The 13,841-nt window shown below is 42.3% G+C and overlaps 1 protein-coding gene and 1 non-coding gene across 3 annotated transcripts in view; both read right to left on the bottom strand.

Moving 5' to 3' along the window:
• AP1G1 (adaptor related protein complex 1 subunit gamma 1) overlaps positions 1 to 13,841 on the bottom strand; it is a 49,845-nt gene that overhangs the window by 15,260 nt on the left and 20,744 nt on the right. Inside the window, exons 5-11 of one of the 2 annotated variants that reach the window (XM_057421934.1) lie at positions 13,382 to 13,478; positions 11,167 to 11,243; positions 6,619 to 6,714; positions 6,054 to 6,134; positions 5,704 to 5,802; positions 5,245 to 5,300; positions 4,519 to 4,632 (exon numbers count right to left, since the gene is read on the bottom strand). In XM_057421934.1, coding sequence (XP_057277917.1) covers positions 4,519 to 4,632; positions 5,245 to 5,300; positions 5,704 to 5,802; positions 6,054 to 6,134; positions 6,619 to 6,714; positions 11,167 to 11,243; positions 13,382 to 13,478 — 620 coding nt within the window. The remainder of the gene's footprint in view (positions 1 to 4,518; positions 4,633 to 5,244; positions 5,301 to 5,703; positions 5,803 to 6,053; positions 6,135 to 6,618; positions 6,715 to 11,166; positions 11,244 to 13,381; positions 13,479 to 13,841) is intronic. The other variant, XM_057421935.1, reaches the window with a different exon arrangement.
• Positions 1,810 to 1,892, bottom strand: LOC130606038 (small nucleolar RNA SNORD71). Its single transcript, XR_008973854.1, has one exon. It is a non-coding gene; the product is annotated as a small nucleolar RNA SNORD71 (small nucleolar RNA).

Genomic DNA, 13,841 nt, shown 5'->3' with positions numbered 1-13,841 from the left:
CTGTAATCGAATTGTGGTCACTTCTGACACACAACTTCAGTAAGTAATCCACGTTACAACACACTTCCTCCAACTTCAGGGATCCAGAAGAGTCAATCTCCATATAGCAGGGATTCAAATACAGTAGAGACTTAAAATACTAACAAACAGACTTTGCTGTATTCTGTCAGATAGACTACACAAGACTTCTAGAACTACACAGACTTCTGGTGCTCTTCTGAGAACCCACCCCCAACTTGACACCACAACTAGACAGAGTACTGACTCTTTGCTGCTACTTGTACTCATCACAACTCCAGAGACTAGTCCTTAAGGCCTTCTACTTGAAGCTTCTGCAGCTGATTCTAGCACAACTCTTCCACTCTTCTGACTTCTTTGAATTAAGGCTACTATCTTCAAATGTGATTTGATTTCTGTACAATGTTGGCAATGACTTATGTTAAAATGCACAAAAATAGCTTCACTAAAACACCCTGACTGTTCTTTAAAAACTGAGCATTTGGCATAACCCAGAACCCAAACCTCCAAGTTGAGTCCTCTTCATACTGTCAGGAGCTTTGTTCTCTGCCTGCCACTGAGACAGCCTACCAGAAGGCTAGAAAAATCCTCACAGCACATCAAAAACTTCCTCCCCCATTTCAGTTATCTTTTGAAATCACCTAGATAGTTGCTGAACTACTTTGTTTGTACTCCTTGTTTTCAACAAGTTACATCCAAAATTATGCCAAAAGGCCTGAAGTCTGTTTTGTAATACACACTTTCTCCAAATAGCTCAGACTTCAACGTGTGTTTGACTCCAGCAGTTCTCATTAAAGTCATAATGTTGAGATGTGCGAGTTCTGCTGTCATCCTTTCACATATTTACTGGCAGCAAGCCCAGGATCAGTCCCAATGATTCCTTCTTGCTCCGGTGCCAAGCTTGCCAATTTACTATACATCAACAGTTATCTTTTCTGATAGTTTAGTAATTTCCCAAAGTTCATGAAACATCAACAGTTTAAACCAGGCACATTACCCAATCCAATAGTATTGGGCACAAGCTATTTGTTCTCAAGAACCTAGAAACACTGGACAGCACTGCTTCTCAGTATCTCCCTTGTTATTACCGCAATCATATAATGGTTTGGGTTGGAAGGGACCTTAAAGCTCACAGTTCCACCACCCGCCTCCCACAGGCAAGGTCAATTTCCACTAGACCAGGCTGCTCAAAGCCCCATCTGTCAATGTGTTATTTTGCTTTTTACCTAACTGATATCCAGGGACCTATAAAACACAGAAGTGTTCAGAATTAGGGTAGAAATACTTAACTAAATTATTACCTTTTATCATCTGGACCTGTGCCTGCTCGAAGACCTATACCACCATTAGAATTGTTTTCATCCCTCCAATTCATTCCCAACTCCCTACACCTAGCCCTACTGGGTTATAATTTTAACATGGCTTAAATTTTCAGTCACATTACAGCAGATATATCAATACTGCAGATGCACACTGCAATCTTAATACCACAAATTTATCTCAATACATGTAGCTTACCTTCAGTCATATTACATGGCTCATTCGTGTCAGAAAGTTCCTAATAATGCAGTTCAAGCATAATAAGACAAGAAGACTTGAACTTTACGGCAAAACTATTCTGATTTATACCACATGGACCAAAGATGCACTGAAGTGGTTAAAAGATGATGGGAATAGATGATGCTTCAGATAAACCAAACCAGGTATTACCTCTTTTCCTCAAGTCACAGCAGCTGAAACCTGGTATCTGGGGACTCTGACATCCAGTCAATATATTGCTTAAATGAAGATACTGCATTGTCAGCAGCATGAGTGTCAGGATGGCAACATCATGCTCTGCTGATGGATCAAAGGCTTTCTCCTTCAACAGCACTTGGGACATGAAGCTCTGTCATTTGTAGCACACCAATGCTTTCCTAACAGGCACCAACAAAATGCTTTTGTTGCCTTCTACCAAAAACCTAGATGGGGCTTTGCTGTTTCACAGCCTTGCCGCAGGCTGGCTCTGGCACTGGACAGCAACAGCATCCTGACTTGCTCAGCATGCAAGATGCAAGTTGGTGTTTGTATTTTGATTGCAACCGTAAAAACAAATTACACAATACCCATTACACAGCAGTTAAACCCAAGTTTTCAGAAGTGAGACAGATCCAATTTCTTTCCTATTCTGAACATATTAGACTGAACAGTGCTGCTAACAATCTAGATCTGAATAGAAGATAGGCATGTATTTGAAAAATACCGATCAGAAGAGTATCTATGGCCTATCAGTTTCACAAGAGGGAAAAAAAATAGGCTGAGCAATTTTGAAAGTATATTAATGATGTGATGATAGCCTTCTATGGTGGGGCTATGGAACTGATAGACAGGGGTAGAGCAGTTGATGTCATCTACCTGGACTTGTGCAGAGCATTCAACACTGTCCCACACAACATCCTTGTCTCTAAACTGGAGAGACATCAATTTGATGGATGGACCACTGGGTGGATAAAGAACTGGCTGGATGGCCGCACACAAAGAGTTGTGGTCAATGGCTCAGTGTCCGGCTGGAGACCGGTAACGAGTGGGGTCCCTCAGGGATCGGGGTTGGGATCAGTCTTTTCAACATCTTTGTCGCTGACATGGACAGTGGAATTGAGTGCGCCCTCAGCAAGTTTGCTGATGACACCGAGCTGTGTGGTTCGGTTGATACACTGGAGGGAAGGAATGCCATCCAGGGGGACCTCGACACACTTGCGAGGTGGGCTGATGATGCCAACCTCATGAAGTTTAATCATGCCAAGTGCAAGGTCCTACACCTGGGTCGGAGCAATCCCAGGCACAGCTACAGGTTGGGCAGAGAAGAGATTCAGAGCAGCCCTGAGGAGAAGGACTTGGGGGTGTTGGTTGATGAGAAAATGAACGTGAGCCGGCTTCAGTGTGTGCTCGCAGCCCAGAAAGCAACCGTATCCTGGGCTGCATCAAAAGGAACGTGACCAGCAGGGCGAAGGAGGTGATCCTGCCCCTCTGCTCTGCTCTCCTGAGACCTCACCTGGAGCATTGTGTGCAGTTCTGGTGTCCTCAACATAAAAAGGACATGGAGCTGTTGGAACAAGTCCAGAGAAGGGCCACGAGGATGATCAGGGACTGGAGCACCTCCTGTATGGAGACAGGCTGAGAAAGCTGGGGCTGTTCAGCCTGCAGAAAAGCCTGGTCTGCGTGGAGACCTCATAGCAGCCTTCCAGCATATGAAGGGGGCTCATAAGGATGCTGGTGAGGGACTCTTCATTTGAGATTTTAGTGATAGGACAAGGGGTAACGGGTCAAAACTTAAACAGGCGAAGTTTAGATTGGATGAAAGGAAGTTCTTTTCTGTGAGGGTGGTGAGGCACTGGAATGGGTTGCCCAGAGAGGTTGTGAATGCTCCATCCCTGGCAGTGTTCAAGGCCAGGCTGGACAAAGCCTTGGGTGACATGGTTTAGTGGGAGGTGTCCCTGCTCATGGCAGAAGGACTGGAGCTAGATGACCTTAAGGTCATTTCCAACCCTAACTATTCTATGATTCTATGATTCTATAGCTGAATGGAATTTTGGCCTGCCGCAGACAGATTCCACACACTACAACAGGGATGCAACTGTCCCCATGACTGACATGTCATATATTGCACTGATCTCAGACCATCTATTTACAGAAAGGATAACTATGAGTAAGAGGATTCTGATAGAAGGAGCAAGCAACTGACAGCTGAAAAACTCAATTTAGATGAGCAGCAGTCCATCTACATTGGGAAGAAGTGAGATCAAAACACTCAAGAGTATCTCTCAGCACCTGATGGAAACAGGAGAAAGTTACTATTATAAGAAAAGGAACATAACTGGACTAATGAGAAAAAGACAAAGAAGTTTAAACTGAGTAGCAGAAAAAATGTTTTCCTCTAGTTTGAAGTCAGGCTGCAAGCTCTCCCACTGCCCAGAGCAGCAGCAACATACTGCTATTTAAGTGATAAATGAACATCATGAATACATAACACGACGTGGTTTGTAAGCAAATTATTTGAACTAGCAACTCTGAATTCTACCACTGTTTAATCAAATTTCACCTAGAATACATTATTTGGATGGCTTAGCACTGCTTCAAGACAACACGGCACTATTTGTTTGCCCGGCTGAGCAGCAATATGGAGCATGTCACAGTAGCTTTGATTAGGGTCATACTTCATCGAGACTTTCCATCTTCTGAGCACACAATCTCATCTTCACTGAGACTCCATTTTGGAAAAATTCAGGCAAACAGAAAGGTTTTTTATTTGTCCAGTCTTAGATGCTCAAAATGTAAAAGCAGCCTCCCAAAGAAGGTGCCTGCACATCCTCATTACCTTCCTTGAAGTATGAGCCATAAAGTGCATTAATACCAGTCTCGCTCACAGTTCCCCAAGATTATTGTAATTTTCTCTCCCCTATGTCCCGTTCACTTTCCATACACTGTCAACTTGAGAGTCAATGTCAGTGATATTTCAATTACCTTTTAATGGAGACATCCAGATCCTTCAGGCAGTCAACAATAGTGCTTCTATGCCGCTGTACTGCATTATGGTCTGTCTGCACAGTTTTCAACAATGATGTCAAAGCTACATATCTGAGATAAGGACATATAGGAATGAACAGTTTGACAGTAAGAATTTCTATGCACACTCACACCCCCAGAACTCAGTCCTGTTTTGCAACACAACAGGGTTCTTGCACTCGGTAACAAACCTTCCAGGGGACTGCCTGGCCTATCTTCAAAGGTGAGTAACCACCTAAACTGTGATGAGCACAACAACACCCTGATGCTGGACAAGCACCCATCCCAGCTGCTGGGCTTATGTCAGTTGTTCTGTCTTCACCAAGATTTTGAAAAATCAAGGCAATTAAAGATTAGACCTCTGCAGATCATACACTCAAACTAGCGTGAATCGCATCTCCCATGGCTGGAGTCTTCTACCTATAACAGGATTTGCAATCAAAATACCCAGAGATGGTATATCATACACACAGACTAATCAAGTTAAAGGCAGGTCCACAGTGAAGATTTGCACGGGTAATATAATGCACCAAGAGAGAAGAAAGCTAGACAGTCATACTAACCCCAACAACAGTACTTCCTGAAGAGGTCTACAGCAAAGCTCTACTGCAGCACAATCTTTACATAATTGCTTCTCATGCATTTTAAACTGGGTGTTGCCAAAACACACCTCATGCAACTTACCTAATGTTTTTGTCATTGTTTAGTAAGAAACGGCCCAGGATGTTAATGGCTAACACCTACAGAGAGAGTGAGGGAAGGTCAGTGATCGAAAAAAGCTTCTGGTCATCTCTGCTTTCAAGATGATCTTAAAGGCAATGTGTCCAAGTTACTACTGCAGTTTTTGGCCAAAAGCGAAGAACTCTAGAGGCTGCCTCAGCAGAAGAAAAACTAAGAAAACACAGCACAGGCTCTCTCTTGCTCTCAAGGGAGCACAGTCTGCAGGAAGTTTTGCTATCTTTTGTTATTAAGAAAAATTTTAAAAACCAACAAAAAACAAATACCACTTTCTGAAGCGGCTACAGTCTTACCTAGAGCCAACTGCAGAGCTATGTCTGGGTGAAACAACTTTGCTTCATGTCCTCCACAAAAATTACTCTAATACAACCTGGGGAGGGCAGGGGCATAGCAAAGACAACTTACCCGCAGCCCACTCTCAGATTTTATGTCCATTATCGTCAGCACAGTTTCATAGAGAATGGCATTACCCACATTTTTACTTGTTTCCGTATTGGTGGCAACCTGGAGAAAAGAAACAAAATCAGGGACTCCAACCCATCCAAAGAAGATCTCCTGCCGGCAGTTTGGAAAATCATGAGGTAAAACTAACCAATCACTAGCAAACAAGTATCACATCTAGTAACATGTGTCTCTTACAGCAAAATTCCACACAGCACACCAATTTGCTGTATCCTCACTGGCGCTGCTGAATCCAAAGTACTAAGAAACCAGAAGAGAAAGTTTAAACTGCTCATCGACCTTTCAGACCTCACCTGTGCAAGTATATCATTCATTGCTTCACTAGAATCATCATCATTTCGTCCCAGAATTCTTAGTAACCGCAGGATTCGTACCTGTTTGACAAAATAAAGCAAAGCAAAGCTCACTGGATGGTAGCGTTTTACCTTAGGGCCATGAAATGCCCAGCACATTTTCTGAGGAGTAGGAAAGAAGCAGAACAAGCTGCTAATTTCCATTCCTAAGCAAAATGCTTACCCTTACCAAGACCTTTACCAACAAGAACAGGCTTATGCTGTGCTCATTTTCTTCCCAGTAGCCAGAACTGTTTAAGAGTACCTCTGCTACCCACTAGGGCACACACTTGCATGACCAACGCATTACTGCTTCCCCCTCGTCACAACTTCGCATAATATGATAAGGCACTACAACTGCTGTTCAAACTAAAGCAGGTGCCTTTCACTAAGGTAAACGAAGAGCATCTGCACAATCAGCTCTAACAAAGACACAAAAAATCTTAAAATCAACACAGCTGCTCTGAGGTACTCACCTCATGACACCTAAGACTCAAAACAGCGCTGGAATTAAATCAGTTCTTACCTGCAAAAAGGGGTCACTGATCCCAGACACATCATGCTCTGGTGAATATCCAGACATGATAAGGTTCTTCAGAATACGAACTAATTGGGGAACAAGCTGTGAAGAAGAGAGTTGTCCTATTAGGGTGTAGTTCCTTCCCTCACCCCAGCTTTTAAGCACCGGTCCAAGAACAAATCTTGTATTTGAAATAAGTCAGTCTATGGATTTCTCCACAAAGTTCAACCTGCGTACCTAAAGCTGATGTTACACAAATATCTACAGCTCAGCTAGAGCACAATGAGAAACAGTTAAGCTGGGTCCTGAGCACCATGTTGCATCTTTAAAGAGCTAAATCTACCAGAGCCTGGCAGTTGAGACATGAGAGGAAATACCAACTTGAATTCCCCTCTGCATAAAAAGGGGATGTGCTGGGACTATAAAAATGGTATAATTCCAGGACTTTGCCTCAGGGCTTTACATTAGCTCCTGACTAATTCTTTGCATGCATCTCCATGGAAGCATCAGGCACAGCCAAGTGTCTTGATCTTTTCAAGTACTGTACTATTATGATTACATTATTAACAACTCCTTCAAGTTTGACACTCCATTCAGCTTAGCTTCTAGAAAGAAAAGCTTTGTGATCTGTTCCCTCTCTAAGAGCTTCCAAACAGGACAGAGAATGGATTTCCCTCCAGCCTTCCCCCAGGGCTCTACTGTCAGACTGCGCAAGTAGTTCCAGGGTCTGTTCTCTTCATCACAAACTTCTTGGCAAGAGCAGCAATATTAAAATGACCAAGCCCTTTGCCTCGCTGTTGTTAGAAGGGTTCTGCATAGCAACAGAGAAACTGATGGCAGCACTGCTACTACGCCAGATTTGGGAGCACAAAATCGTATCAACTTACACTGTTCGTATTTTAAGGTTTCTTTCCAACTGTGCAGGCTAAACAATACTTTCAAAAGCAGTTCAGATTACTCAGATGTTGATGTCTATGGTCTCCCAGTAGACACCTACCCATGGGAGTAGGTTATCTTTCAAGACTTGTACATAGCTTTGAAGAAATTCTACCTATTTCCAAATGTTTGGTTCAATTCCCTTCATCTTGGATGCATAGAATCATAGAATACTTAGGGTGGGAAAAGACCTTAAGATCATCTAGTTCCAACCCCCATGCCATGGGCAGGGACACCTCATGCTAAATCATGTCACCCAAGGCCTCATCCAGCCTGGCCTTGAACACTGCCAGGGATGGAGCATTCACAACTTCCCTGGGCAATCTATTCCAGCGCCTCACCACCCTAACAGGAAAGAATTTCCTCCTTAGATCCAATCTAAACTTCCCCTGTTTACGTTTTAACCCGTTACCCCTTGTCCTATCACTACAGTCTCTAATGAGGAGTCCCTCCCCAGCATCCCTACAGACCCCCTTCAGATACTGGAAGGCTGCTATGAGGTCTCCACGCAGCCTTCTCTTCTCCAGGCTGAACAGCCCCAGCTTCCTCAGCCTGTCTTCATACAGGAGGTGCTCCAGTCCCTGATCATCCTCGTGGCCTCCTCTGGACTTGTTCCAACAGTTCCATGTCCTTTTTATGTTGAGGACACCAGAACTGCACACAATGCTCCAGGTGAGGTCTCAGGAGAGCAGAGCAGAGGGGCAGGATCACCTCCTTCGCCCTGCTGGTCACGCTCCTTTTGATGCAGCCCAGGATACGGTTGGCTTTCTGGGCTGCAAGCATCTAGCATTTCTCCATAGTATCTCACACTTGCCAAGCAACTAATCAGTTTAGGGCAGAACACAGCAAATAAGCCAATTATTAAAGCAGACAAGCTGTAATAAATTTACTGTTTATCTCAAAAAAACGTAATAGCAGCTGTGAGTAACAAAACAGTCTTAGGCATGAAGTGGAAGATAATTTTCAACACATCCAATGGAAAATCTTAAGGCTGAAAATCAGAAACTGGACTCATTTTCATTAAGCTGTAAGAGAAAAATCACTCCTGGTGGATGACGTAGAGATGCAGATCTTTATAAGCTTTATTCTTTTCATAAGAAGTTTCTTCCATCCCTCTCTGCTGGTATCATTAAAATAATCTAGACACTGTCTGGAGATGATGTGACAAACTAGACAGAAGTGTTATGGTGGTTGCATTAACTGTATTTTCCCTTCCTGAATCATGGCTAGCACCAGGACAGCATCATTCTCTCAACTCATGTATGACAAGAGTTTAGCAAAGTGTTCTGTACAAAACTCTTATCAATGATTTATCTTTAAGACTTCACAGACTTTCCCACCCTTGAGATGGACTGCTTCTGCATTCATGTCTGCCTACAAGGCAGGAATTGCACTCACTCTAATTGTTACCAGATTAGAGATTGCTTGTAGTAAAGTGTCACTTCTGACAACATCAAATCACGAAGGTGCTTCAGGTTCAGGACAGACAGTAGCAGAACGTGCCAAAAGGACAGTGTGACTTAAAGAGCACAACAGCTGCAGGTGGACATACCAAACGGGCAATGTTCTCTGGGCTGAATTCCTGTACATTTGAGGTACAGTGCAATACGAAAACCAGTAGAGTTCCCAAATCATCTCTTTTTATTCCTACCTTCACTGTTCAGGAAATACATACCCCTCTAAAAACAGGCATTTCACAAAACAAACAAAAAGGAACCATGAATTTTTTATCATCTGCCTTAAAGAGGAAACCAAAAGGTGCAGCAACATATTTTCCCAAGACAAATGGAGTGACCTGCAGGAGCATTCCTGGAACCCTGATTAACATTTTCTTTGCCTTCTAATATGCAAGAGTTATCAGGACTGAGGACAGAACAAAGAGAATCATTAGAGCTACAGATATTGATTGAGGGTCACTCCGCCCCCAATCTTCTGTTGTCAAATTCAACCATGAAACACATCAGCAGTGCAGCTGTACTTAATAGCTCCTTGCAGCACAGCAAGCCCACTTACAGGTAGCCAAGTCTCTCCTGCTCCCTTTTGGGAAGCACTCAAGGTTCAGGCAAAACACAAAGCCCTGTTTTTGATAAGAAAGAAAACCAGGGCTACAGTTGGCTTAGGCAGAAAAAAATTTCCAAAAGTATTCCTCAAATGAAAGTGAGCTTGAGGAAAGCAGAATCATGTCTGGAGAAGACCACAACTGAGATTCAGGGCTGCCATGGGCATAGAGGTTTAGTGACAAGACAAGACCAGCACAAAAAAGCATTACACAAGTAGAATCAATCTAAGCATGTGGCACCAATCACAGATGTGGCATTAAGAGGTACTGCTTCACAAGTGACAAGCGTCTACAGATTTAATGCAAGCATGCACCATCTAGAAGAATTAACTCTTACCTTTTCATTCTAACACACAGCAGGATTCCAAATAGACAAAAGGGACAAAACAGATGAAGCAGGCATTAGGGAGAAATTCATGTATACCATTCACAGCATAAACAACTACACAGGGTAGCTAGAGAAGAATGTACCTTGTACCTAAATTTTGTGGACTCAGCTCTTTTTTCCCATCACTATCACCTCAACTGAGCAATTAGTAGCAGGGATGGCTACCTTAAAGATGACCCTAGTCCCACTTCCATTCCTGCTTTGATGTATGCAACTAGGGCAAGGGAAGATGCATGCCAAAATGCTAAGATTCACCAAAGGATGCACTGCTTGAGGTTCCTAGTGGTACAGACAAGCCATGGAAGAAGAGTACATAAGCACCTTTAATACTTTTCAGAGGAGCAAACAGCCAGTTCTGTTCTACCAGCTTTGCTCAACTTCTCCTTCTTCCAAGAAGTTAGAATTCTAATCAGTGCAATTTTCAGATGTCCTTCTATTGGTAGTGTTTCATACAGCAGTAATACTGCACAGCAAACTACAACAAACAGCATGAGGAAGCTCGGGGGTGGGGAGGAGAAGCAAACATTCCTAACCAGAGGAAGTGACATTGACTCTCAAACCCTTAAGTTAAAATGATAGATAATGCAACAAAACATGCACCAAAGGCGAGTTATCTATACAGCTAGAAGTTCCAGTGGTATTTTTGACCCAAGTTTATAAAAATATGCGGCTGTGGTTAAGATACTGAGGTGCCAGTACAAACCTCAGTTTTTCATCTTTGCCTCTTTACGTTTAATACATTTGTGATGCCAATGTCACTATGCATTTAGCTACAAAGAGTGGAAAAAACCCTAAGGGAATAAAGAGGACATTTTATACCTAACTTTCGGATGAGTTTCATTCTGCACAATCTTAAGACTGATGTTCTGTAACTTACCCAACTTATTGAAGGGGATTAGGGCTAGATACTTACAAAATTCTCAAACATAACGACTCTTTTAATTTTGATAACAAGCAGACTTCTCACCACAAATATTTCATTAAAAGACATGCACATTGCTTTTGGTAGAGAAACTAAGAGGACACATTATAAAAAAACAAAAAAAAAAAAACAAAACAAAATGCAACACAAAACCCCAACAAACTAAGCCACCCCCCCCCCCCAAATCCTCAGCCATTCACAAACAAACCTATTAATATTAACTTTGCACTATTATCAGTTCACACTTACCTTTCTAAAGTGTGCAAGCATGTCTGGGCTTCTCTCACACATCTCTGTGAGGAGGACAACTGATGTGTGAAGAACACCTAAAGGTAAAGGGAAAAAATGAAAAAAGTATCTCCATTTAACATAATTTCATTGGCTCCAGGCATATTACAAAGATCATAAGGAAACAACACGAAATCATAAAAAAAAAGATATCATTCTTGAATTCAACGGATCTACCCCAATATATTTGTGCTCGCTGCTGTGGCCAAGGGAAAGCGGACAGCAGTGTGCTCATGTCTTAGAGCTGCAATTAAAAGTCAAAGGAGGAGAGGACTGGAACTTTGTCTGCATAAACTGACGTAAATATACAGTCAGATGGTAACAGACACAGTTTGACTAGATGATTTTTAAGGTTCTTCCAACCCAAACCCTTCTATATTCTATACACACACATAACTCTACAAGGACAACAGACATGTTAATTGCATTGTAGGTGTTGGGTTCCTCACAGTTCCTGATTTTTCTCTTCTGATTTGGGCACTGACCTGATGTGACCTCAGAAGGTCTCAGAACTCTAGAGAAAGACTCCAGGAGCTGCGTGGTCACACCAGTGCATGCGCACCGGCAGCCAGCTGCTGTGTGCCCTGCCATAGCAAAACCCCGGCTAAGGGGCTCTGAAAGCAGCTAGAAAAGGTACAGCATTTAGAACCCTCTTAACTAGGTATCAGTGCTGGATAGCGTGTGAGAAACTTAACAATGAGCATCATTGTACATCCGTATTGAGCTGCAACACAGCAATCTCCCCCAGATGCTACCTTTTTCAGTTAATAATTTTCTGCAGCTGTTAAGTCTGTACTGGAGAGCTCCTGACTCAGAAAGAGAGCAGAAGCTTCCTTAATAAGCAACATTTTCTACAGAGATGACAACATTTATATTCCACAAGCTATGCAGCTTTCTGACCTCCTACAGGTTCTATCCAAAATTTGTTTTGAAATACGCATCTATCTATAAAGCTTACATCCAGCTTTCTTAACACTGACGTTGCTTACTTACCACCAAGATCTTCCAAAAGGCTGCTAAAAGAGTTTCATAGATGTTCTGTTTTACAGAAAGCTCAACACAAAGCCCATGGATAAGACTAATGGAAAGGAGATGTTGATTTTTAAGGATGAGGAAAGCAGAAAGGATCATCTGGTTCTTGAATGCAGGTGAACCTAGACTCAACTTTCTGCATTCTCATATTTAAAGAGGGAACAGGGGGAACAGAACGGCTCTAAGCTTTTTAGCATTGCATTAAGACAAAGACAGACTATCTCATGCTGCCAAGATGGATCATGTAGGCATTACTTACTGACAGAGTCTTACAGACCACTGCCTATGTGAAGCACTGCATACTCTAAATGTTCTGATCATCACATTTTAAATTAAGGTAAACTAGATGCACCATACACACCATATCCCACATGCACTGCCCCTTAGTACTACTGGCATTTACAACTACCTTGTCTTGAGACAGAACTTCTCGCTGTAATGGGTTTTCAGCACTGTAAACATCTACTGTACACCCACGTAACATGCTCATTGCAGATGTGCCACAGGAGTAAGACTCTGGGAAGTGAGCACTAGGCTTGATGCAAATTAGTCAAGGTGTTAGTATTAGAATTTCTCTTAAATGATCTTCTAGAAGCACTTATGCAAGAAAATGCATTAAAACAGAATAATCTCACAAAGTAACACTGAAGTGAGAATCTGTTTTCTGAAGTAGTTCTGATGGAAAACAGCACCGAAGAAAGACTCTTTCCTGACAGTCATAAAGGTATCTCAGTCCTGGGAATGCCCACTAAAATGATGTCAGAGAATCCGACAGTCCTATGGTAACAGGACACACACATAAAACCCCAACTCTAAACAACGCTCTTTAGAGTCTGTTTAGGTGGAATACTGGATTAAAAAAAAAAAAAATTACAATCTTTCCCATTCTGCCTATTCTGAAGTTTATCAAAAACATTTGAGTGAAAGAGTTCCTTTTGTCACCTTTGCCATGTAAAACACCTGCTGACTAGTAGAGCCATACACACCCCTTCTTTCTGAAAGACATTTGCTTTCACTGCACAGAAACAGGAAGAAACAAATCACACAAATACACCTCAAAAGTTCCTTCCCAACAAAACATACAGGTAGTGCACCATCCTGTAAAGGATGGCATAACCTGGCTAAGTAGAGTCCCGGGTATTACCATGGTTCTTCTCATTCAGCAAGTTTTTGGTGGCTGGCAGGAACATCTCCATGAGTTCAGGCACCTTTCTAATGACATGAACAGCACACAATGCTGCCTGTATAGGAAAGACATCTCTGTTAGTACATACCATAATGACAACGATACATGCTTTGAGAACATCCAGCACAGTGGGAGCTATCACAAATTTCATAATATGCAAAGGCCTGGAAAATTTATGGTACATTTTCCCAACTTTCTACCACATGAGATACAAAATAGCATCACAGAGTTCAGTAAAACTACCACAAGTGAGAAGGTGGGGAGGAAAAAAAAAAAAAAAAAAGGCACTGAGCTACAAAGTAATACACCCACTAGCAATAGCTCATTTTTACATTATTCACTTCAGAAGTGGTAATAACTGCAAAGCAGTTCTACCTTTTAAGACTATTTCAGTCTGTCTTCCTGTTGCTAGGGAGGG

This window comes from Pezoporus wallicus, unplaced genomic scaffold (genome assembly GCF_028554395.1).
Source record: "Pezoporus wallicus isolate ANWC-B61680 ecotype Strahan unplaced genomic scaffold, APGP_CSIRO_Pwel_v1 contig_7902, whole genome shotgun sequence".
Classification (NCBI taxonomy): Eukaryota; Metazoa; Chordata; class Aves; order Psittaciformes; family Psittacidae; genus Pezoporus; species Pezoporus wallicus.
The sequence above is the reverse complement of the archived record's forward strand: the minus strand, read 5'-3'. Positions and strand labels throughout refer to the sequence as shown.